Here is a 27,045-nt window from a genome sequence, read left to right as displayed (position 1 = left end):
GGTGAAAAAAGGAGAATTTTGGCCATGTATGCGGCATCTCCAGGACTTGAAAAGGGCTTAGGAAAAAAATGGAGAAAGTCTTTCCCTTGGGATAGAGACTGGTATACCTGAAGGAGCTAGGGAGCTGGAATTATCTAGGAGCTTACTAACAGTGGTAGAGCTGCAAGAAGCATCTTTAGCAAAAAATTTAAAGGAATATATTGACAAGGTAGTTTTTAATGCCACGATAAGTTACTGAAGAAAGTGAGGTGAAAGTAAGACTATCATACAAATAAAGGAGAGAAGAGTACAGATGACTAATATGCAGACATGAGTGTCCTGAAAATCGAAGGAGAAAAGGGAGCTGGGTGCATCGAGAGAGCTCTGAATTACAAAAAGGAAAAGAATCATAATCCCATCTGAAACTCCAGCAGCTGAGTAGATGGGCATATCTTTTCCTCCCAGCCTTACTAAAATCTAACATAGTAATGGCTCCCATTATCTGCAAAGAGGACCAGCTGAAGAATACCCGAGAAGGCCAATACAACTAGGAGGAAAACATACACTTTTTCTAAGTAGTCTGCAATAAGAACAGGGTTAAAAAGTCTTTCTAGGATAGGAATAAAAGACCTTAAGACCGGACAACACAAGAGTCATTGTGGATCAGGATTTCTCAACCTCAGCACTACTGACTTTTGGGGCCAGATAATTCTTTGTTGGGGGGTTGTCCCATGTAGCTTATTTAGCAGCACGCCTGGCCTCTACTCCCTAGATGGCAAAAGCACCCTTACCAGTTGTGACAACCAAAAAATGTTTGCAGACATTGCCAAATATCCCTTGTGGGGCAAAACCATCCCTGCTGAACACCGTTGATATGGATGAAAAAAAAATACAAACAGCTGCCAGGGATAACTCACTTTCTTAGTAAATAGCACTCTCAAATCATCTCACCTCCTAAACCAGAAAACAGACAGTAGGAACAACAGGAGTCATAGGAAAAATGACAAGTTCAAATTTTGGATATGTGAAAATGTGGGATACCAAGTGGAGATATCCAAAAGGCAGTTGGATATGTGGGACTGGAACCAAGAAAAGCAGTCTGGCTACAGAAATAGACCAGCATTAGGTACATTAATACTTCTGAGAAAGGCTTTGCAAGTCTTCAGCAAAATAAAATCCTCTTAAGAGATGATGATTATTACCCTATACAAGCTCTACCTAGTGCCTAATTAAACAAAAAGTTCTTGATGAATTCAAACTACGGCAGGGTAATGCACTCGTGCTCAATTTTTACCTTCATATGGACAAACTTACCATATGTTAAATTCTTAAGAGTAAACTCTCAAGTATCTTTCTAATTAATACACTGCAATGATTCTCCCATTTGGTATATGCTCCCTCTTTTGATTTTCTGTTCCCAAGTCCGCTGTCCCACATTTTACCTGTTCTGAATTGATAGTTGTTCTCTACTGCTGCAGATACATAATAGTAAAAGCAGGTTCAATTCTCAACATTAAGAATTACATGCAAGTGAGTTTTTCAACATTATCATTAAAAAAAATTCTGGCTTAGATTACGTTTTTCTTCAACAGAAACCCTTTAACAGTTTAAATATACCTCAGTTCAAGAGTATATTTTCCTGAATGTCTGTTTTTGAGAAAATGTACTTAAACATAATTTCCCAAGAAATTAGAAGACATTTCTACATATACATAAGTTCACTTGTTAAAAGCCTATTCAACATGTTTTATAAAGAGTTATATTTAACATAAAAATATCAGTGAAGAAATAATTTTCCTAACTTAAGACATACAATCTGGTTAACAATATAAAGTAAAATAAATCTGAATAACTATTAAATAGGAATACTTTGCACATATTACGTTTAAACTGGTTTCCTTGTGTAAAATCTACAGTGCACTTTTTAATTTTTTAAACTAGCTTAAAAACATTTTAATAAATGAGAGTAAGTTGAGAATTTGTTTTAAAACAGTCATATCAAATATCAATCAACTCACAGAATTTTCACTCGGCTCACCTCCACAGTTATATATACAAAATGGCAGCATACATTCAATAAGGACAGGTATAAATAAAGGATGGTTAATATTTCCCTTTTAGAAGTGATAAATATTAAAGAGAGAACACAAATACAGACTTGCTCCAAAAAGGAAAATTAAGTTTAGCTTTTTTCTAACCACAAACTAAATATTCACTAATAAGATTCTTAGGACTCACCTTTGTTTATATAACCTTTACTAAAAATAAAAGGATATAATTAAATAAAAATATCAGTAAATGTGATTTTTGTTAAAGTAAATTACTATGACCTCCTCGCAACCTCCCCATCCCATCCTTTCCCCACATCAAGAAAATGCAAATGATGCCCAATTTCAATGTGTTTTCCAAAAACTCTTATCACTTAAAATTACAACACAGCCAGACAAAGAAGAGAAGAAAAAGTAGTGAAGTGTGTTTTAAAATGGTACTTTCTTACCAATATGTTGCTGTAGAGCCCAAGAGGAGTTTGAGGCACGAGCAGACAGCATCTTTTCAACAGCTGGAGGAAGTCTCCTCCAATTAGTAAACTCCAAAGTGAAGATAAGGGTATCATCGTTGACTGAGTCAATCCTATATTAGTAAGATGTTAACACACCATTAAACAAAAAATACACCAAGGATTCATCCTGAAAACAAACATCACATACCTATTCTTACAACATCTTAATATGGAAGGCAGCCAAAAAATATTCATGTAACTGGAGGCAAGTTCAGTGGATATAAATAATCATCTACAGGTTCCTACAGGAAACTAAACTGACTCTGTGTGTGTTTGTCCAATAGATGACAAAAGGAACCCCCAATCTTGTATAGGGTGGGAATTTGCCATTCCATTTCCCAACAGTAGTTGTAAGAAAAGACAGCGACAACACCAGTGTCATCAGTGGATTTGCAGTTATCTACTCCCAAATGGACCATCTTACCACATCTAGACTGGTCAACCTTACAGACAAATAATTCAACAGTCCTGAAAGGATAAAGTCCAAACACCCAAAGTTATCCCTAAACTGAGTGTATGAGAAAGATGGCTTATTTCTACCCAGCTCCCAGGCATGTACAACCTCCTCTAATAACCTTCACCATTATATATTTAGCTCAAAAGGAATTACCAGGATAAGTTTTGTCTCTAAGAACTGAAAGAAGGTATTCAAGGCAAACAGTTCAGATTTCCTACCAACCTACTCAAAAGAAACGATCCTAAATTTTATAAGCACTTGAATCCTAATGGAAAGAGCACTGGTCTAAGAAAAGTTCTGATTTCTAATAGCACCTCTACTACTTACAATAATGTTGGTGAAACTCTTTAAGCCCTACATACTGGTCTCTAAAATTAGAATAATACTTAACGTGTCTATTTCAGGGGACTATTTGTGAAAATAATATGAAAAAATATAGTAAACATACATTTAAAACTATAAAATGTTATACAACTAGAACTGAATTGAAATTTTCAGTATTACATTTTCAGTAGCCCTTATAACATGAACTGTAGTCCAAGCTTAAAGAGAACTATAAATTCAAACATGATTACTCATCACATAGATGCTCCCCTATTACCACACTGTTTGAAGAAAAAGAAAATAATTAGGGCCTCTAGCAATTACTTCAAAAACAGAAATTCTTTACAAAGTCATTTTTTGGAGATAGTACCAAGCAAGGACTAAAGAAAGAGGAAAAAAACAGAAGTAAAGAAAAGAAACTGAATAATACCCTAAACTTGTCATCTCAAAGACAACTTATTTCTTGTAATTCAGGGTCAAAGTATCCTTGAAATGACTGATTTAGAGTATGAAAATTATTTCCCAAATTCTTAATTCTCTAATATGCAAACTTATGTAATGAAGAACTCAGTGTTGCACAAAGGCCTTGGGAAAACATCTTCTTCTCACAATTTATCCAGAAATACTGAGAATAAATGAAATGATAAAGTATATTCGAAGGTAAAAAAATCTCCTTGCCTTTCTAGAAACCCCACACTAAAGATTACTTAGTTCTGGTTCCTTACTTCTTTTTTAATGGTTCCATTTTTCTATGTTAATGTGCTTTAAGTCTCACTGGGACCAAATACAAAGTCATTTTTATGCAGTTAGCTAAACACACTAGAAATAAATCTGTTTACATAGCTTTAGTTAATGTAACGGTGAATTTATTTTACCAATGCTGATAATGCCACTGAAGTGTTGTTATTATACTATACTGACCATTACGTTGTAGAAGGCAGCTGTACAATCATAAATGAGTGACAGTTAATCAACTAAAGGCACGGATGACATTTACTTTCTATTACTTATTACATTCGGCAGGGGGTGGGGGGGCACTTAGTCTTGCATTTAAAATTGAAAAAATATTTCAACTTGGTAGATTATATTGTGACAGGCAATTATTCAGCCAGATACATTTTTTTAAAACTGTTTAAGACAAGTACTATCTAGGAAAGACATTTATAATTTACATGACAAAGATTAAGCAACAGACTAACGTGTATAAATAAGATATAACTAAAATCCACTTTAACAGCATATTGGAATTTTTATGGGAGACTTTTTCTTATAACAGTCTAAGAATGTAAATTTGATCAAAGAAAGCAAAACATTTATCATATTCAGTGTAAACAGTGCCTTTATCCATTCAATAAAAGATCAGTAAACAAAAATTTGACCATGTTAAACATTTTTATTGCTAAAGTGAAATTTTCACCGTATTTTTTCTAATGAATATAAAGTGACTAAAGTTACTCCTTCTGAGTAAACTATATACAATTGGCATTCTCAATTCAGATAGCTGCAAGTTTTACAATTTACTTCAAAATAATCTTACTGGTTCTTAACTCTTGTCTATCCTAACCTATCCAATAAATATAGCTCATACCCAGTGGATTAATTCTCAGATGGGCTATTCACACTGGGGGATGGGGACCTGTATCAGAACTGGGATGGAAGAGTATATTTTACAAAGCCTTCTAGGAGAATAAAGCTAAATAATTCCCTCTTCTTCCAGCAGTCTATGTAGATGACTGAGGAGGAAAAGGAAAAAAACAATGTTTAATTTTTTTCCCTTCATAGGTTCTTCATAATTTAGTAAAAAGGAGCAAGAAAAGTTGGCATAGATCCCCCCAGGTTAGGCAAGGGCTTAAGGTACCTGAAAGTAAGTAATATAACTACTATATCCCTGTGGATACACAGGGCTAAGGTGGCATAGCACAGTGGTTAGAAAGACAGACTTGAGCCACACTACAGGACAGCCTGGGTTCAAATCTAAGCTCTAGCATTAATAAGCTGTGTGAGTATGTTAATCACTCTGTGCATCAATTTTCTCCTCAGTGAAATAAAAATAATAGTATCTAGTGTATTTTATATTACATGTGTTAATACGGTAAAGAACTTAAACTAGTGCCTACTACGTGTTAGGCAGTATTCTAAGTTTTGATTAAAGAAATAAATAAACTAGAAACCAGACTGGAGTGTGAAAGGTGAAAGTAATGGACAAGCAATATGGAATCCAGTTAGTAGCTTCAATAGAGGAAAACAAAGAATGTGGCTGAGAAGAAAGTGGGTGCCTTGGGGACTAGGACCAAGTGGGGTAAGAGAGGAAAGGGAACACACTATCAGGGCTGTCCGCAGCTACCCATGTGTCGGGTGGAATTTCAAGCACAGTCAGGGAGTGAATCCTAGAATGGTGAGGGCCAACTGCTGCTAGTTGTCACAAGCCAGGACACAACAATAAAAGTTAAAGGTTAAGGGTACTTAAATAGCTTTGTTAATAGCTAAATAGAGCATTCATTAGCAAATGTTTATATTTCACTATTTGTTAAGACAAATACACATATACAAATAACTTTTAAAAATCAGAATTTCTTAATAATCTTTATATTTCATTTAATTATCTTAAAATCAATATTTTTATGAAAATTTATTGGAAAAGTATAGAGAAAACTGCAACAATGAGTACTTGACAGGTAACATTGTATTATTCAGCTGCTGTGGAAATAAATACAATCGGGGACTAAACCTGTTGTAAACTATAAACAAAAAGTAAAGTGGAGATCAGAAGGTATATCTAAACTTTGCTTTTATTTCTATATTCCCCAAAGCACCTACCACATAGCAGTTTTTCTTTACAAACCACATATCTGAAACACTTAGTATCAGAAAGGGATGATAATCTTAAGCATTAAACCTCTGCTTAGTAAAAATTCCTGAATTCTATATAATGGTAGACAGAATTTAAAAAGTGAGATACTGGGATATTTCCAAATAAAGACCTGTTCTTCACACACAACGGGAGAAGTCACCAGGTGGAAGATGGAGTCCCCAGAAATGCAAATTAAATTTACAAGACCACTAGTGTTGCCTGCATAAATCCCAAAGAGGATCTCTTTTTAAAAGATAAACTCAAATAACAAGATATCAAAGCATCTTTCTGCTGAAACACAAAATCTCGGTATTTGTCAAAACATTATTTTAGTAAATGGTAGTTTCTGAAGCACAAAAATTAAGCCTTCTAGATGTTTTACTGGAATTTTATTAAATACCCATGTTCTCTATTTTCCTGGAGATTTTTATTCTGTTTTCTCACTTAATTTGAATTATCAAGCCAAAAGAGTTCTCTCTGCTGTAATTACCTTCTCAGTCTCAAATAGACACTAACAACTTTTGCAAAGACTGGAGGCTAATAGAAACAGTTTTCCTCTTCTTGTCTAAGAAAAATCCAGACCAATTTTCATATAATCACTTGTAAGAGCTGTCCTTCTGAGAAACTACCTAAAGTAAACAAGTTATGTCCTCAGCTACTTCGGAAATTAGTATTATTGTAGAACAGGAATATTCCATCTAGTTGACTAAAGGAAAGCAGAAACCTCCAAAGCAGCTACAACCAACCTGTCACAGGCATTTTAAGGAAAACATGAGGAAAGGCCTAAGTGGTAGAAATATCACTCTCAGAAGAGTTCACTGGCATCTATCCCTTTCTCTTCCCTTCCTGTTCCTACTTACCTTTCTCCAGGAATCTATCCTCACATTCAATCTCTATATTAGAAGCCTCCCAACTCCCTTATCCCAACTTAGCCATCGCAGTCACACACACACAAACACATACACCCTCCTCCCAACATGGGATCTCAAGAAAGTGGGGAAATTAAAGGTATTATATTCACTCAAAAAGATAAGGTCTACTACAGTAGACTTTCTCACCAAGAACTGCATAGTAGATTCAGTGGATCAAATCCAGCAAGCAGAAGAGATGGCAACCATTCCTTATATTTTGTCTGTGCTTTAATTGCATGATTTATAAATTCGGATATATGTGTCCACGGTGTCAACGGACAATCTTTCTTCAAAAAGTAGCGAAATACTGAAAATTTTTCATACTTCAGGCAGTATGCCAAATGAAGTTCATTTAACTGGGCTCCATATTTCAAAAGAATATTCACAATTCCTAAGAATTCACAGCTCCACCACAAAAGAAAAAAAAAGGAAGAAGTTAGACTTTTACATTAAAAAAAACAATTGTTACAAATAATAGTAGTTACAGCTGGAAAATAAGAACAGCAGATGAGATAGTGGATGGTTTTTACATGTCTACTGGATTTAAGACTAGGGGTTTAGGGAAAAGTGACAGTTTTACTTTTTAATATATACCTGCCTGCATGGTTTTTCATTTTCAACTATGAACAGATAGCTCTTAGAATTCTAAACTTTCACCTTAAATAATTTTTTAAATTATCAATGACAAACAGAAAATTCTTCTCAGATTGATATCTTTATACAATTAAGTACCTCTACTACAAAATACTTGCTAAACAAAGTTATTAAACAATGTGCTTTGTCCCTAAAGACAAAAGACTCATTCGAGGAATCACTAAAATGCCATTTTGTTTAGCAATAACCTTAGTCAATTTCCCCTTTACTTTCAAATTTCTAATGGTTAAAAAATATATATATATAGAAAAGCCTTTTTTAATGAACAAAAATTTAACTTATAGCTTTATATTTCTAAGTTAATCTTCTTTATCTAGCACTTTTACAGAACAAAAGTATATCATTTTGTATCTATTACACTGGTTACTTTTTTTAAAAAAGAAATTATCCAATACTCATAAATTGTGGTTAATTGATTGAAAATAAATGTAACCCTTTTTTGGGAGAGCTAACTGGCAAGATGTATCGAAAGAAGTATCACAGCAAAGCTATAATAGCACAAATTCTGGACCCAGCCTGCTCAGCCACCTACTAGCTATGTGACTCAGAACAAGTTACTTAACCTTTCCTAATCTTATATAGAACCAGCACTATATAAATATTTGTAAAATAAATGTTATGTAAAATAAAATACCATATAAATTAAAATAAAATATAATGAACATAAATCTTGGGACTTTATCCAGAAGATATACTGTTTTTTAAATTATATCCTATTTGCACAAATACATTAAGCACAGTATTATCTATAACAGCTTTAAAAAGAAATTACCTAAATGTTCTACAATAGAGGAGCAAATTTAGTACAAAATATGATACGGTCATCAAAAACTGCAATTATAATGGTTATGTGACCACATTTTAAAAACTTTATAATTTTAACTATAACAAAGCTCAGTAAACATAATGTTCACTATGTAGACAACTATGAAAGGCATATGAAAGAATAAAATTATTCTCCCTTTGAAATTGGCATTAATGCTATTTTAAACAACTACAAATAAAAAAGAAATATTTCATTAATCATAGTACTATAGAATCTAAATAAGTAAGAGGCATTATAGATAAAATGTTTAAACCATTGTCATGTGAGACCAACTACTTCTGAGGACCTATGTACAGAACTTGAAATGGAGATTTTAAAGCAGTTAAATCACTATATAGATTAGTAAAATATCATCTGATCCATGTATATTTTTATAAATCTATTTCATTTATTCTCTAATTTGTGCTTCTTTTCTTTAGTTAAAGATTAAACAGTATTCTTTTTACTTTTATATTATTTGCACAGCAATTAGAAAAGGAAATCTATAATTATAAAATTTCTTTATAAAAATCAATAACTGTTGTTTGTCTACTATCTTACTAATTGTTCCTGATAGGAAGTCCATCATTCATATCATTGTTCTTGAAAACAGCCCTGTATGTTTGCATTTTTTTCCTTTTACTGTTTTAAGACAAAGGAAAGTTGCGAGGACTTGTTACTAGCAGTCTGGCACTACAAGAAATGTTAAAGGACATACTTCCGACTGATGGTTCTAGTTATCACCAACTTATTTCAACCACTTTGACCTCATTTCACTGGCTCTCATTATTTTGCCTGTAGTTATTACTTCCTGATTCCACTACAAACCAGACAAGCTACATATGGGCTGCTGAACGTCTTCTAAAAAATATGCAGGTAAACTGCGAGTAATACTCAAGACATTGTCTCATTACAAATGTGACACATAATTCCCAAAAAGCCTGGCAATTTTCAGGGCACATGTGTTTACATGTGTAATTCAAGGACTGATGAAATTCTTCCCTCTGAAACCATTTTTAGTGCTCTGAAACCATCAAGCTCTGAAACCATCAACAGCCTAACCATAGATACTTGAGCTCTTAATGATTTAGCTCCTAAAGAGGACATATTTTGCTCCAGAGTACAAAGATAAATGTGAGCCTTAAATGCACCCTATTAGATTAAGTGCTACAGATTTTGTTTAGAAAAAATTATGAAACCAAGAGGATTTCTTATTAAAATTTCAACATAGCACCTAAACATGTGGCTCATGCTAAGAAAATTTAAGAACAAGGCCAAAAGATAAACCAATCCATCTCTAAAAGATGAGAGGAACATGTGCACACATTCCTTATAACAAACCTTATTGAGTATTCTGTACCAGATACTATGTTAAATGTTTCACATGGAAGATGTACCTTAATCCTCACAACTAAGAATTAGTCACAAAGCTAGGAACTCGTAAAACTGGTATAATAATATTAAACCAAAATCTAACAGTGACTATGATACTGCTAAATGTTTCCCAAAGTATGGTGTATGAAATACTAGTCCCTGAAAATGATCCATATGAAAAAGGCTCCGTAATGAAAATATCTGAAGAACCCTATAGTATACAGTGAGTCCAGAAAAGGGAGAAATATAGAATAAACTTATTTTTAAACAGTATGCTAGTTACAGTTTCCAGTTATAGGCTTAAATGTTTTTCTTCAACTTCCAGAAATATTTCAGAAGCAGCAGTTTTAAAATTAAAGCAAAGGATCCAATCAATAATCTGAAAAAAGCATAAGAGTATGCAATGCCCCAAAACTTTATGAACACAAAAAAGTATTCAATTTATTGTAAAATAAGTTCATCTTATGTTTCCAAACTTCTCAGACTTTTGTAGATTCATTCCCCTCTTAGAAATTCACAAACCACCACCATGAGAAAAATTCTTAGAAGCCTTTGAAGAAAGAAACCTATTTAATATTGCTTAACCCTATGTTTCTCAAACTTAACTATTTTATCCCATGTAATATCTATTAACATTCTACAGAATTAGTATTCTACAAAAACACATTTTGGAAAACCCAGCTCTAAACTTCTTCCAATTATCACATTGCCTTGTGTTAAAAGAGACAAAAACACACTCCTAAAAGACTGATAAAACTTGCTAGTGCTACATTATAGACCCTTTTCCAACAAAACTATCTATTATGTGGCAAAAAATAAACATATAACAAACTGGAGAATCATAAAACTTTGTCAGTATACCCTGAGCCATTCTTGGAAGGCAATTAAGAAGGTCTCAAATATATGTGTAAGCTCCAGAAACACAAGCATCTTCAGCACGCTATTGTGACCTTGATTATTATATGTCATTGAGCAACAGAAGATCTTCGGGCTTAGACAACCTTTGGTTAAAAGATAAATTACATGAACACACATATGAATTGTTCTTAAGACTTAATCAAATTCTCTCTCAAGCACTGATGAAGAATCAGAAGAACTCTTCAAGTCCTGGAGATTAAAAAGGAATATTCCATCCTATTTAATCCCTGCAGGATATTAAGACCTGTCCAAAACATCCACAGAGATATTTGGTCCTTGATATTTAGTCCTAGACTAAACTGTCTAAAAAAAACATCTGGTCCATGCCAAAAGGTCCTTGATATTTGGTGCTGTACTGAAAGGTCCAAAGAGACATTTGGTCCACACCCACACATCCATCTCATCTCATGTGCCATTAGCAGCTAAGCTACCAAGGCAAGAAGGGTAGTTATTAATAATACAGCCACAACACAATTACTGGATTAATAAAACATGACAGTTTTTATGTATGAATCTTGTAAACCAAGAATATAAATAAACTTTATGGGTTTTCTGACTCAGGGATGTTTTCTAAGCGTGGACATTTTGGACAGGAGCAAATATCAAGGACCTTTTGGGATGAACCAAATGTCTCAGTAGACATTTTGTACAGGACCAAACGTCCACTAATCTATTTAACATAAATATCAAGAAATAATTGTAACACATTAAGAAACTGCTCATTAGATAAACAGTTGAAATCATCAGATACTAAGAAAGAGGAGAGGTTTAAAACCTGAAAAAGCAATGTCTACACCTTATCTTTGGGCTTGTACATTTTCCATCATTCTGCTCTTTGAAATTCAAAAAAGGGCACAGGAACAGTGCCTAGATAAAAAAAAAGCACTGTAAAAGGAAATTCGACATGTCAACAAGATTTATTTTAAACAAATAGAAATGGGCAAACATCCTGAGCAATTTGTGTTCAATTAGCCAACTAAATATCTAACCAACTTATTAGTTAAATTATCAAAGTAAGTTTTATTGAATGGCTTTCAGCCATTAGCTGAAAATAAAATGAAGACAGTAGATCTTATTGGATGTACCCATGTGTGATGACAAGGACAACTTCTACAAAACTAATATGGTAACAATAATCAATATCAATTCAAAAGACAGACCAAATTAGATCAGTTGAGCCATGATCGCTTATATTTGTTCAAATGGTTCTGAAATTTCTCAACTTCTCTCCTCTTTCATTTTTCAGTTAAAGGAGTCTTTTTCTCATCTTTTCGCATTTAAGTTGAATTACTCAACTGTGCCCTTGAAAGACTGGCTTTCATGTTACCATAGCTATTAACTTTTTAGCCCCAAAGGACAAAGACTGTTTTGTACAGTGGTGGAGGAGCCACCGTTCCATCATGCCTTGGAGTGGTGAGAAGGGCTAAAGGTCATTGCTTCAAATGGAAGCTCATCCTCTCAAAGGGATACCCAGAAAAATGTTTTAGAATGCTAATCCTGAGCTAAAAAGTTAAACTGGCTGAATAAAACAATAAAGAAGAGAAAGCTTAAAACTCAGATCCATTATTTATATTTATTATTTTCATCACCTTTGATATTAATTATACTATTTGTAAAAGCAAATAAAAGTTTACTAGAACACAACAGGCCAACAGTGCAAAGAAGGACACAAATACCAAATTCTAGATGTCAGAGAAATACCAGAAAATATACAAATGAGAAAATAAGTTTTTAATTCATTAACATCTAAAGACATAAAAATGTTGATTAAATCTTTTTATATAATCTTACACCAAATGAACATTACTGTAACAACTTTGTTGCTATAAAAATTAAATTTCAAGACTTATATCACTAAACTTATTATCTATTATCAAATCTCTCCAAATTTGATATCTAATCATTAATTTTGGAAAATGGAGTCTTCCAGCGTCCCTGGTACTATTATTGTGACCAAAATGCAAATTCTTATTATTTATTGGTAAATGGAATATAGGAAATCCATACATTGTTTCATTAAGGAGCAAGTGAACATGATAATTATTTTAAATGAAAATTATATTAAATTATCCTTGCTTTTTAAATGAGAATTCTAGTTAATTTAATTTTTAGGTACATGACTGTAGAGAATCCAAATTTTAATTTGCACACTGATTGAAAGAAATAACAAAAAATTAACAAATTTTTCCATTTTAATTTTTTCCCCCAGATAACTGGCTACATTACCTTCTTAACATACTAACACAAAACGTACTGGAAGAATGAGTTTTCTTGCTTAATCAGCAAAGTTTTATACAGAGTTCCAAAATATTCAAACAATATTCACATCACACATACAGTGACTGACATGTGAATTAACAGCTAATATAAATGTACCTCAGCTAATATAAACGTACAGTACAGGTACTAAAATTTTAATTTATGTTAATTTCTAGATAAATGGAGGATAATAGGAGAGATTTTTGAAATTTTTCTACTATGTGCCAAAAACAGTGCTATGTACCAGACTTAAATCAACTCCTTTATATACACACATTAAATACGAGCATATGTGAGTATAATAACTACTATCTTTTAGATTTAGCCCTTGGGAAAGGTTTCCTCTTCAATTAAATTCCTCACAAAGTAGGTGATAATGGCAGAGATGTATAAAAATTAAGTCTATTGCCAAGGGTCCCAGGCAAACAAATGAAAAGTCAATTAGAAAAACTAGGAGAAGTAACTTCCTGAAACATATTTTGATGTTTTAGCTTTTTCCCTACATGCTAACAAATAATATCTTCTAATGACATTTCTTACTGAAAAACTACTTTACTAATTAAGAATACATTTGGTCCAATTACATGGAAGAAAGCAGCTGATAAGTCCCTTTAAAGCCACCAAACCAAATTTTGCTCTGTGAAGTGGCTCTATATGCAACAGGGCCACTTCACAGAGCAAAATTTCTAATAGCAAAAATGCCAAAGCTTGTTAGCTCATGTCTCTGACCAAGAACCACTATACACTACACTGCTGCTTCTTTACTTTTGGATTTCAGCAGTTTATTTTTTAGCATGCTTTTATTCGGCTTTATCCTGTGTTTCAGTTTACTAAGAGTCTTAAATCTATAAATTTATGTCTTTATCCAATGTTGGAAAGTTTTTGGCCATTATTAGGTCACATAACTTTTCTGTGCCAATCTCTTTCTCCTCTCCTCCTGGACTCTAATGATATAAATGTCAAACTGCAGATATTGTCCCTCGGGTCTCTGAGGCTCTGTTTGTTATTGCTGTTGTTGTTTTTTCCCAATCTTTTTTCTCTGTTCTTCTGTTTGGATAATTTCTATTGGTCTATCTTCAAGTTAATTGACTGTGTCAATTTCATTCTGCTATGGAGTCCATACAGTAAATGTCATTTCAGATATTATACATTTCAGTTCTAAAATTTTCCATTTGATTTTTTCTATAGTTGTTATTTCTCAGCTGAGAATTTCTACCTTTCCATTTATTTCAAGTGTTTATCTCATAAAGCAGTTTTAATTGCTGCTTCTAATAATTTGATATTTCTAACACCTGGATCATCTCAAGATCGGCACATATTATCTTTTCCTTTGAGAACTGGTCATATTTTAATGGTTCTTTACATGTCAAATAATTTAGACTGTATCTTGGACATTGGAAATGTTAATGCTGTGTAAATGCTGGTTTCTGTTATAATCCTTTGAAGAATACTGATTTTTGTTTGTTTATTGTAGCAGGCATATAACCTAGTTAGATTCAGACTGCAATCTTTTTTAGAAACTTTCTTTTCCATCAACCTTATTTCCATTTTGCTTAAAAGTTGTGGAAGAACAGCTTAAGACCACACAGTGGTTAGTTACTGCTACCCATTCAGTGGCCTGAGCAATGGAAGCTGCAGACCAGTCTTCAGAGGCAGGCTAAACACACCAGTCTTCAGTAGGAAACTGCTGAACAGGCACACAGGCCTTCAGACTAGTGTGCAACCTAGCTGAACAGCAATGAACTCGGGAGCTGGAGTAGTTCATCCAGAATTTCACTCTGAAATTCCTCCTCAGTCACTGTCTTTTCAACAGCAGCCCACTCTTCCTTTTCAGTCTTTTCAGGATCTCTGTGGAAGCAGAGATTAGGCATGATCTCTCAGGGGTGTTCATGGGAGATGGTACTATACCTGCAAAGAACTTCATGGTCCAGCATCCACCACATCAGAGCCACTGAGTGAGCTCCCTTGTTATTACATGGGATGGAGATGTCCACATAGCATGGAGGAGAGTCTATGTTATACAGAGAATGGTAGGCAGATTAACATAAAACGTCTCTGTGAGATGCTGGTAGTCAGCCCTGGGATTAGGGAATGTTCCATGAGTAAAGCAGTAGCTCCAGTGGTAACAGCAAACTTCAGCACAGTTCACTGCAGTATTCCTTGATGATATGACACATATTAACTGGGTTTTCAATGCACAATGGCACAAGCAATTAAGAGAAGCTTCTCCCAGGTTCTCTTCGGATTTATGATGCAGATGCCATCGCTATTCCATTTGGAAGTCAAGGTTGGTGCCACCTAAGTGGGTTCCTGCTGTAAGAAATTTAAGGACGTCTTCCTTCATTTGCAAGACATCAAGGGCTCCAGACATTGTGAAAGTTTCCCTTTATGTTACGATGGAAACCGAGAACAATGCTCTATGGACCCCACTGTTGGTGGCGTGGAAAAGCCAGACTGCAATTTCTGTTACACCCTCTACAGACAGTGGTTCCGATGGCAGTTCAGTTCTTAAAGCTTTTGCTATGCTGCTTTGTGTCTGCTCCCATTACGTATGCCACTCAGGGCATTAAGCTGAAACTTCAGTTTTTGTTTAAATCTTGATTTTCAACATTTTGGGTCTGTCTGGTGCATTCAAAGCTTGGGGTGAGCTCAGGACATACACAGGTTCATACATACTCTTCTTCTCCTCACACTCTCTGTCCCACATTGTTTTAATTACCTGATTCCTCAAGCCAGAAAAACATTAAGGTGTTTCAGGGTTAATAGGGACTCTGTGTTACATGGTTTAATTCAAACTACTCTTATAATATGATGAGCCATGAGCTTAGCTGCTGTGACCAGAAAGACTGAAAATATCACCCCTCCAAAAGGTAGGATGAAGGTCAAAAAAGACCGTCATTATATTGGACACATACACATACAAACTATCCAAAATCATTATGTTCAGATTTAATTTTTAAAAGTTCAATTCTGACCTAATAATAAACTATAATGGAGTTAGATACGTATGGAAAAAGACAACAAACTAAAGTCATCAATGCAGACTTACTAATGGTAAAACTAAAGTGTTTAGAAAGACAAAACTTGAGAAGTTACAACAAACTTCTATGAAATCATGAAAGTTATACATGGAGTGGGTTTCAGATACTCAGATTAACCAAAACCCCAAATATTCAGACCATAATGTATACCTGGAAGCTTACATTCAGAATAAATAAAATGAACTATTTTACATAGCAAATGTTAAGAGATGATAGAGACTAAAAAGCTTGGTAAATTAAGTTTTTGATAAATGTTTAAATTGTGGATAGCAATCCATAATAGTAAATTCAGAAAAAGAAAATGAAATTTTAGGTATGACTGCAACCTCTTTTGCATCATTAAAAACAATAGCATCTATCTGCACAACTTATCCCATTATTGGATGGACCATAGATACTACTCAATATGGCTTTTCTTAAAATAGCCTTATTCTTACTGTTTACTTTAAAATCCTGGGAGTCTTATGGACAAGCATTGGCCAGAAGCTAATAAAGTAACAGTAAGTCTCCATTTACTCTACTTCATGGGATCATGATAGAGCAGCAAAACAAATGTTTTTAAGACTAATTTAATTACTGTGATTCACATAAATAATACTACATACCAAATAATACTACATACCAAATACATTAAAAATACAATAATGTCTATAAAACAAAAGTTTTCTTTTTAGGCTCATAACAAGTCTTGAAAAGATAAATTTCAATTAGTAAATAACTTGAAACACAGTCAATACTTTATCTGATAAAGTCATTTGTAATTATTTTTCCCCAAACTTTATTGAGAATATAACTGACAAATAAAGACTATAAGACAGTTAAAGTATACAACACGATGAGTCCATATACACACACACGCACACACACTGTGAAAGGATCTCCCCCGTTGAATTAACACATCCATCACCTCACATATTTACCTTTTTAGTGAAAGAACTTAAATTCTACTCTCTTAGCAAATTTCAATTATACAATACAGTGTTATCAACTATAAGACACCATGTTATATATTAGCTCCTCAGACTTTATTCATCATATAACTGGAAGTATATTTTAATTCTTGAATTGTTTTGAAGACCAAGGATATCAGAGAATTTCTGCATTTATATAATACATTGAAAGTAGTCCCTAAAACTGCTACACCAAAAATATAATCTAGATCCAAAGAGGGAAGAAAAAAAATCTAACATCATCACCTCATTTTCAGTGTACTTTGACTGGATGAGGTGCATCATCAAGAGTTTCTTTTGTTTGTTTTTTGTTTTTAAGTTAACAATTTAGCACTAAGAGATATTAAGTTTCATCATAAAATATAATGTCCATACAGCAAATATACCTACTCTTTCTGGAAAGCCATACACATGGGAGAACTAAATCCAAAGACAAGGCACGTCTGGGCCTCTGGGCTGTAGCCATGCTGGAGTAACATTTCCAGGCACTCTTCTTGCCCTCCAAACACTGCTGAGTAAACAGGGCTCACTTTGTCTGGCCCAGTGTCACAGATCCGGTTAGTAAGTGGTATCAGCAAGTCCAAGACTCTGCAAGTATACAAATATAGAAGCACTTAATGTTTTCATATGCACATGAGTACAGGCAACATTTTGCAGCACCTATATTAAAAGTCACTCATTGATTGGTTTAATAAAAGTCTTTCTGTCTTCAGTTTAGCTTTTACCTAAATTCAATTATAACAGGCTATATGTTCCAAACTGTTAAGCTTATTATTGTTGCTTAATATAAAGGTCCTTAAATATATCTAAAACAGAATTAAATAATGTTCCTACAAGTAAATAGGTAACAGGTTGTCCTTCTATATTTTTTCACTAATTATCTACCTTAACACCGTCACCCTACTCCCCAAAATTCAAATTTTGTTAGATATTTTAGAATCCAATTAATCATTTAAAACCTCATTGTAGCAAATATGAACTTGTATCAAGAAATAAATGATTTTTCTTCTTAAAGTACAAACTAAAGTTTTATTTTTCTAACTAATAAAAGTTGTTGAAGTTGGTAACAGGAAATAGTATTTTCATCTGGAAGAAATCAGAATTTCTGCTAAAATATTTTTTTCTCTAAAAAATATGAGCCCTGTAAACAGATTTATAAAGAACTTAGTTGCTAAGTAGAAAAAGTTCGAAAGAAAATCATTAAAACAGAATTTCCTAGATTATTTGTAAACTTACCGCTAGCAGTCAGCTGCAGAGAAAAGACTAGTCTACTTTTCTAAAATTAAAAATAAAGCTAGGGATAATGAAAGCCAGGAAATATCATCTCGTTATGGAAAAAAAGAAAGGCAGGGCTACTCCAAAGTATATTTATAACATTCTTTCTTTTTGTTACTTTTCCTGATGTAATAAGGCCTAAAATGATAACAGTATTTAATGAAAACTTAAATTCACAGAACTTATCTTAGAAGTAGTCTACGGAGGAAATCATCAGTGACAAACAGAATTCTCAAAATGAGAATAAATGAGGACAAAATCCTAGAGGGTTGTGGTATCAATTTAAAGCTCAGAGTATAACTGTACCTAAGATTTATGTTTAAATAAACAGCCAATAATTAAGAATACCGAAATTTTTTAAAGCCTAAGATATTGTTAAAATTATACTCAATAAGGCAGAAACATGCTTAACAAGTATCTTTAAATTAAGGAAATAGTAAAATACCATGCCACCTAGTGGCATAATAACCAAATTGCAGTCTCTGTTTTCCCACTATGTGAACATACTAATGACAATTTCGCAATTACTTTTATAGTTAAATAATACTACTGATAGTTATGAAGTTATTACTGTACAATTGTGACTCTAAAAACTTTAAACATATATTTTTAAAACTGTTCAATGCCAATTTATGTTATGATAAGCTGCTTATGTATTCTTATAGGTATAACCAGGTTACTAGCTTCCAAGATTCTTGTAACCCCCAATTTCAGGTAGTTTCAACTTTCTTTTAGTTTCTCTCTCCAGAAAATACCAAAAATTTCATGGGAATTTCTGGCTAAGGAAGAAAAGTAACAGAAGCAGGGAAAAGTATTGGTTTGGACTTGAGATTAGATATACAGAAGTCCAGTCAAAGGGTTCAAAATGGGAGAACCACCCAGACCACACGACAGAAAGACTAGAATCCAATAGGGGTCACAAACTCAAAGCCTCCTAGGGTGAAGAAGGTAACATAAACAGTTTGAATAAAGCCATTGGATAGTTAACTAAAGATGCCTGGGACAAAACTGGAGAACAGAAGAAGAGGATGGCCATAGCTTGAGAAATCGGGGTGCAGGGGAAGACTTAACACTCTGAGAAAGCCCTCAGGGTTGTCCTATTTCTAGCCACTGTGCCTGTCTTACACTAGGAAAGTACAAGACTAAGAGGAGCTGGGGATGGCACGGGGGAAAGGTGTGGAGGAGGATCTAGTCATTCAGCAGACTGGTAGAGAAAGGAAAACCAAGGATTTTGTCTGTAGATAGTCTGGCCCAGAAGATTTACTACTTATCACTCTTTAATTATGAGACTATTTTTATTTTCCATTCTAAACACTTACTTTGTATGTCCCATTTGTGCAGCTGCATGAATAGGTAACTGCCAATTGTCCTCATTACAGTAAAGGTCAGGATCTGCCCCATTGGACAGCAAAAGCTCCACACATTCTGTGTGGCCCTCTTGAGCAGCAATGAACAAGGGAGTAGCTTTGTCCAAGGCTTGACAATTGACATTTGCACCTAATACAAAATAAAACATTTAACAAATGTTTTTGGGGAACATGATAATTAACATATATTTCAAAGCAGCTACCTTAAAAAGGGGTTTCAGAGTACAGATGACCCTGGAATAATACAGGTTTGAACTGTGCAGGTCCACTTACATGTGGATTTTTTTCCCATCTTGTAAACAGACTATGTAAGCTTACAGTATCGATAAATACAATACAGTACTATAAAAGTATTTTCTCATGATTTTCTTAGTAACATTTTCTTTTTTCTAGCTTATTTTATTGTGAGAATTCAGTATATAATACACAAAACATACAAAATATGTGTTAATCAACTGTTTATGTTACTGGTAAGGCTTCCAGTCAACAGAGGCTATTAGTAGTTAATTTGGTGGTGGGGGAAGTCAAAAGTTATACATGGATTCTGGACTGCACATGGGGTCAGACTGTTCAAGGGTGAACTGTATACCAGTTTTCCCCACGCAGGGGATACTATTGTATAAACATACTGATTTTCCTAACTTGCTGGTAATCCTTTAAATTGTTTTTGCTTTTATTTTAGCAAGAAAACAAGTTACTAATATTTTAGAATTCATTTTTAAGCTAAAACAAAAATCCTATTCAATGAAGACTTTATTTCATTCCACTCTCTCCTCCAGCAAGCACTATGTGATTCCAATAAGTAATCATTTAAAAGGTGAAAAGCAAACAATCAACTATGAATAACATTCCCAAACATCACTGAAATATATTAAAAAATAAAAACCTAAATTATGAACCTTTGTAGATGTCACTCGCTAATCAATTCAGGCTGTTTTACGAAAAAAAAAATCCAGTATATATGATATACATGGGAGCTATGCCTTAAAACAAATATTGACTATACTCCATTACATCCTTATTCTTCATGACCATTGCATGATAGAGCCTACAATAAAAGTAAAAAGGTCTATTTAAATGGGTTTCTGAAATGATTTTTTTTAAGCATAACTCTAATCAATTATTTAGATGCCAGTATATAAAGATGTGAAGAAGTTGAAAATGACCTCAATATCTGTGAAGGTTTTAAAAATAGCAGGCTTTTCTCATTGACAAATGATGTGTTAAGTATAAGAAGTATGGTGTTATTGCATTACCATAAGAATTTTAAAATTTCTGGATTAGATCTCAGTAGAAAAATCATTATTAAGGGGAAAAAAGACTATTTTTTTATTCTAAAGGATGTTCTATAAGTGCACTTGGAATAAACCAAAGCCATGAGATGGGTAAAAACTATGTAAAACATAAATGGTAAGGGAGAGTTTATGGAACCTTCAGAAATTCCAACTGGCCATTCAACAAGTCTGGACAAGTAGACTATCAACACAAGGTGGATGCTTCACCTACTATCAGCCTCAGAAAGAAGTGGACACTATTACTGAGAAAAGACTAAATTAAGAAAAAAAAACTACTAAAAATTTTTTTAATTGCCTGATGGCAAAACTGGTAGACTTCCTCCTGCTTTTGACTATCTATGCTTCATCAGGTTAGTAGCTCTCAAGAGCATGCACAGTGTTTGGAGGAATTTAAAAGCCCTTAATAACAAATGTTTCTGGTTATAGAAATGTCATACAGAGTAAGAATGCCACCTCAATACCATCTTCTCTGGCAATGCTAAATGCGTATGGTTGTTACAGAGAAATCTTTAGCAGGTTTATCTTGCTATTAACATAAAGTAAAAAACATGCTTTGAAATAAACCCATTTAAATAATCATACAATAGATCAACACATACAATTCAAAGGCTTAATATACAAAATAGCTATCTAATTAATTAATTAAGCCTAAAATAGTCTTGTACCCTAGAAAGTTGGAACTGCCTAGGTCCCTATAAGAAAAAACAGCCCCATCATTCAACTTGCCAATAAACCCACTTTAGTGATAGATTGTGTTTCTCTTCAGATAAATTAGTAGCTGTGCCTTGCATTATGTTAGTAATAGACACTTAGTAACCAGGCTTATAAATCAAGTTGTATGTATTCTTATTTACCACTAACATAAAACCATAAATTTCACAACCTGATTTATATCTAGTCAATAATTATTCTCCCTAGGAAAATACAAAGTTAAAACTCATGATATTAACAGTGCAAAGGCTAATGGATTAATCTTACCCGATGAAATAAGAATGCTCAAGCTTTCTAGCTTGCCATACTGAGCTGCCACAAATAAAGGTGTGATTCCAAAGTCATCCTGGCATTCCTTGTTTGCTCCTTTTTTAAGAAGCAATTTTATGATCTCAGCATTTTCCTAAAGCACAGATTCATATTTTAAATAAGCAAAAACAAAGAAAATAGAAGGTATATCTTTTCTTATTACTGTGTTCTGTTTTGTTTTTATCCTCACTAAAGAAAAAACTTTTTTAAAAAGTATATTGTTGAATGAGAAGGAAGTATTAAACAATCAGATTATTCTATACCTTTAGATAGACCATTTAACATAAACAGATAAAACACTGATCTCTAGGAATTATAATCCTTATAAAATCCTGCAAATTTAGCTTGCTAGCTCAAGCACTGAGTTATCAGTTTCTAAACACACTGCTTTACTTAAAAATAAACCATTGCTCCTTATCAATTTATATCCCAAATATTCTGATGGTCTCTTAACTATGCTATCAACAATTGAAAAACTTAGATAATCCCTGCAGCCCAAAGCTGCCGGAACTACTAGAGCAGTTGGCTTATTCAGAATGATCATTAGCATTTAGACTGCCTTTTCTGTACTGCACTAACCATCATAAATCATAGGCAAGTAGGAAGCAAAAACTGTATAGAACTGTCATTCTAAAGGGGTAAAACACAATTTATATGAAGATGAAATAATAAATTCAGAAGTTACCTGAAAAGTAGCCTGGTGCAAAGCATTCCACTCACACATAGAATGGGATCCATTAACGTTTGCTCCATGTCGAAGCAACAGCCTTAACACATCTATCTGTCCATTTTCAACAGCTGCAATATAGCAGTCAAAAAAATTATTGTCAGTAAGAAGGCATGTTTGTAGGACTGGACACTTTGGTGATGTTCTCATCACTTATTCACCTCGGAACTCACAATGCTGTGATCATTCCTATCAACAAATCAAAACATACACTCATGCAATGCCAAAACATTTATCACAATTGTCTGGCCCAAACTCATTAATATACACATTCTTTCTGTGTACATACAAATTATTTAAAAGATAGAGAGGAAATGGAAGCAAGAGGCAAACATTTATTCTCTCTGGTAATGGAGACAGTATGTTTCTATTTTAAGAATGCAATTGGGAGAATAGGGTAAATGAACAGGTCGGAAGAAAGTCTCAAAAAGATTTCTTATTGATACCATTTGATCACAAATGACAACAGTCACTGACAAACTGAAAGAGCAATACTCCAAGTTCTACATCTTAGATATTTTTTGCCATCATAAACAACAATCATTGTTAAAATAACATCCTTGATCAATCAATGAAAATACAGTAAAACCTTGCTTAGTTGAACTAAAAGAGATTCCTGATAAATTAAAGAAGGCTGTTAAAGAATTGCATTTTACTTAACTATAGTAACTGAAACTAATGACTCCTACTTTGGAAAAAAGTATGAAGGTTCCTCAAAAAGAAATAAGAATAAAGCTACCATATGACCCAGTAGTCCCTCTTCTGGGTATCTACCCAAAAATTTGGAAACATTTATTCATAAGGATATATGTACCCCTATGTTCACTGCAGCATTATATACAGTAAGCCAAGGCATGGAAACAACCTAAGTATCATTCAATGGATGACTGAATAAAGATGTGGTATATATACACAATGGAACACTACTTAGCCATGAGAAAGGATGAAATACTGCCATTTGTGACAACATGGATGGATCCTGGAAAATAAGTCAGAGAGAAAAGAACAAGAACCATAAAATTTCACTCATATGTGGGATATAAAACAGAAAGCAACAAATGAACAAACAAAACAAACAAACTCATAGACACAGACAATAGAAGGGTGGTTACCAAAGGGGAAAGGGAATAAACGGAGGATAAAGAAGGCAAAAGAGCCCAAATTTATGGTGACAGAGGAAGGTTAGACTTTAGGTGATGAACACACATGAAACATATAGATGATGTATTATAGAACTGTACACCTGAAACTTATACAATGTTACTAATCAATATCACTCCCAACAAACTTAATTTTTTTAAAAAAAATAAACTAATGGCTTCCAAATTGCTGCTAAACTAAATCCTTTGAAGAAATAGTTTGAACACCTATAGATAGCTAAATATCATGTGCCCTTTTACTAATTTCATCAAATCATTCTACTTTATTCTATATATCTAATTTAATGTTAGCACAAGATACGTGTTGTCTAATATGTACATATAACAGTTTATAAATCCTACCTAGTGAGGATGAACATAGGTATAAAGTCATTAAGTTGATAGAACAAATACATGAGGCTAAGCATCTTCAGAATGTTACCTACCACAAAACTATGCTACGAAGGTGGCAGTAACTCTGGAGGAGTTAATGAAAAAAAACAGAAAGCCAGAAGAGAGCTATAAAGTACTTAATAAAATAAGTAGACACATACACTTACACATAGACCATTAGCAAATAAGGTATACTGTGAATGTTGCAGGTGTACAGCAATTACAATGACTTCTTAGAATTGTAAGTTTGGGGAAATATCAGCATCTATAAGAAGCGAGAGAGCAGAGATGTACATAAGGTCTGACTCATGTGTTTGGTAACAGGAAAGGAGGTTTGGAAAATAAATGAGATTTTTTAATTTCATTTCAAACACATAGCTATTCCATATCTCCTCCTATAGTAGGAGGCAAGAAGTGAGAATCAACAAACTCTCAGTCAAAAACTAGAAAGGCATTTAGATATCTGGGCCACATCTGAAAATGTTAATATAGATGAAACAATGAGGAAGATAAAAATACTTAAAAGTATAAAATAGCAAATGGACTCATTATTATTGAAGACAATAACATGCCATTGACATTCTATTAATTTTGAATATTGAATTTATACCAAAGCTATTTCCCCCATCAGGATTATAAGAAGTTCTTTAATCAAGAATTCTCTTACTCTGGGAGATTTCAAAAATTTAACCATCATAGTTGAAATAATATCACTGTAGTAGAAGTTTAATATGACTTATTTCTTATTTCTAAGTTAAAATTCAAGGACATTTTACTAGGGAAAGAACAACAGTTTTCAAGTTGTTATTTTTCTATAATCAATCTAAAGTCAATCTAATTTTGGATGGAGGTCATGACAGAAAAGGAAGAAAATCTGTTTCATATCCAATTCCTACCTCATCGTCAGTGATTGCTGGCAAAAATCATTCTATAGCCAGACCCTGAGTTGAAGATTATCAGGTTGTTGGCAGTGATATAGGAAGCAGAGTGAAGATAAGTTTGTTTTTCATGAGTTAGGCTGACGTTATAAAAATGAAATTTGAAAAAAATTGTTTCAATTGTTAAATACACTATAGAAAACAGAGACAAAAATTGTTTTCACTTTTAATATCATAAATACATAAAGATATCTGATTTATGCATCCCTAATGAAAATGTTTCTCAATGGCAAAAGAATGAAACCAGCACATGACCAGATAAACAGCATTTTTATAGCTCTTGCTAATTACTTCAAAATAAATCAAATTTAACAGTTAATAATTAAGAAACAGTGGTTTAAAAAGTGTATGTATACCTTACTTCTACTACGAAAGCCTCTCCCCTTTGGAAAAGCTAGATTAACTTCTCTGTCCTTATAAAACAAGTTACCACATTGGAAAGTGAGGGAGGGGACCATACCATAACAATGTATGTTACATTTCAATAAAAGTTTATTCAAAAAAAGAAAAGAACCAAACTCAAACTTCCTATTTGTTGGCCTCCTAATCCGCTAAGAAGTACACTCCTTGAGGAAAGAAACTGTCTCACCCCACTTGTATGCCCAGTGCCAATCACAGACAGAGGACACACAAATACTCAATGACTGGATGAATGGGAAACAGTGTCTAAAAGAAAATAAGATTTTTCTCTTTTTAAAAATATATTCCCTCTCCAAACTGAGTGGGCTTCAAAATTATACTTCTGGATACAACAATATAACTCGTACTAAACTAGCCATCCTACCATTAACTATCGTTAATAGTGAACAAAATACAAAGACTTTTTTTGGCATTAAACAACAAGTAGAAGACTGATTCCTGGGAGAGGGACAATACATGAGGTGAGCCCTATAATTACCTCAGCTTTCTGCCTGGGGAGATTTCTTGATTATGGTGTGGTGAGCTAAAGTCTAAGCAGGGCAAAGGTAAGGTGTGTAAAGGAAAGAGGTACTTCAAACAGAGGAAACAGTCCAAGCAGAGTGCAGCAGTCTACTGCGCTGATGAGGCAGAGATTAAAATTTAAGCAGTTGAAATCTGTGGGGCAAGGTCCCAGAGAAAAGAGAACTGTACAAAGGGGAGGCCCCAGTGTGGAAATTCTCCAAAAATCCTTGGCTGTGGTCTGGGCTGTACATGTGTAAGGCAAAATGGAAGCCTACAAGACAACTACTAAAGGGTTCAAAATGAAACAGAGATAACTAGAGGTCAAAGAGTGCTGAGAGGCAAGGACCTTCCTAGGAGTTCTGGCCCAGTCAGAGTGGTGAAAACACAGGACCTCATTAACACCCTGGGCATCCAGCTGACATACCCAAAGGGTGGAGAACTAGGAGTAAAGAGCACATTTGAGAGTAAGGCCAACTCAAGATCTGCTCTAACTAAGCCTAAAATAAGCCCTGACAAGAATATGAAAGAGACAGAGTTTGGAAGTTGAGTCCTGCCAAGTTTGATGGACTTGAAAAACACCTTAAGCCCTCCACAGATCTAGTCTAACAGTATAAAACCAAACCTAAACTATTTCAAGGTGATAAGCCAGTAAATTATCTAAATATTACAAGACAAGAAAGACAGTCAACATTTCTCAGAGGAGAATAAAAGAACTGAAGTTTCTATAACATGCTATCCACAATATCCAGTACACAAGTCAAAAAGCAGTCAACAGAAACTGACCACAAGATGGATTTAACAGATGAACTAAAGCAGCTATTATAAATATGCTTTAAAATTTGAAGTGAAATGTGTTCAAGGAGTTTATTTTTAATGTATATGGCATA

General features: G+C 33.7%; 1 protein-coding gene across 3 annotated transcripts in view; it reads right to left on the bottom strand.

The window, feature by feature from the left end:
- The window catches only part of ASB3 (ankyrin repeat and SOCS box containing 3), an 85,417-nt gene that overhangs the window by 16,097 nt on the left and 42,275 nt on the right, over positions 1 to 27,045 (bottom strand). For all 3 annotated transcript variants that reach the window (XM_039887167.1, XM_039887165.1, XM_039887166.1), the window contains exons 4-9: positions 22,726 to 22,838; positions 21,999 to 22,134; positions 19,678 to 19,855; positions 17,474 to 17,671; positions 7,230 to 7,487; positions 2,477 to 2,610 (exon numbers count right to left, since the gene is read on the bottom strand). In XM_039887167.1, coding sequence (XP_039743101.1) covers positions 2,477 to 2,610; positions 7,230 to 7,487; positions 17,474 to 17,671; positions 19,678 to 19,855; positions 21,999 to 22,134; positions 22,726 to 22,838 — 1,017 coding nt within the window. The remainder of the gene's footprint in view (positions 1 to 2,476; positions 2,611 to 7,229; positions 7,488 to 17,473; positions 17,672 to 19,677; positions 19,856 to 21,998; positions 22,135 to 22,725; positions 22,839 to 27,045) is intronic.

The sequence above is a fragment of the Pteropus medius genome, unplaced genomic scaffold, assembly GCF_902729225.1.
Source record: "Pteropus medius unplaced genomic scaffold, Ma_sr-lr_union100, whole genome shotgun sequence".
Classification (NCBI taxonomy): domain Eukaryota; kingdom Metazoa; phylum Chordata; class Mammalia; order Chiroptera; family Pteropodidae; genus Pteropus; species Pteropus medius.
Note: the sequence above shows the minus strand (reverse complement) of the source record. Positions and strands in the feature narration are given on the sequence as shown.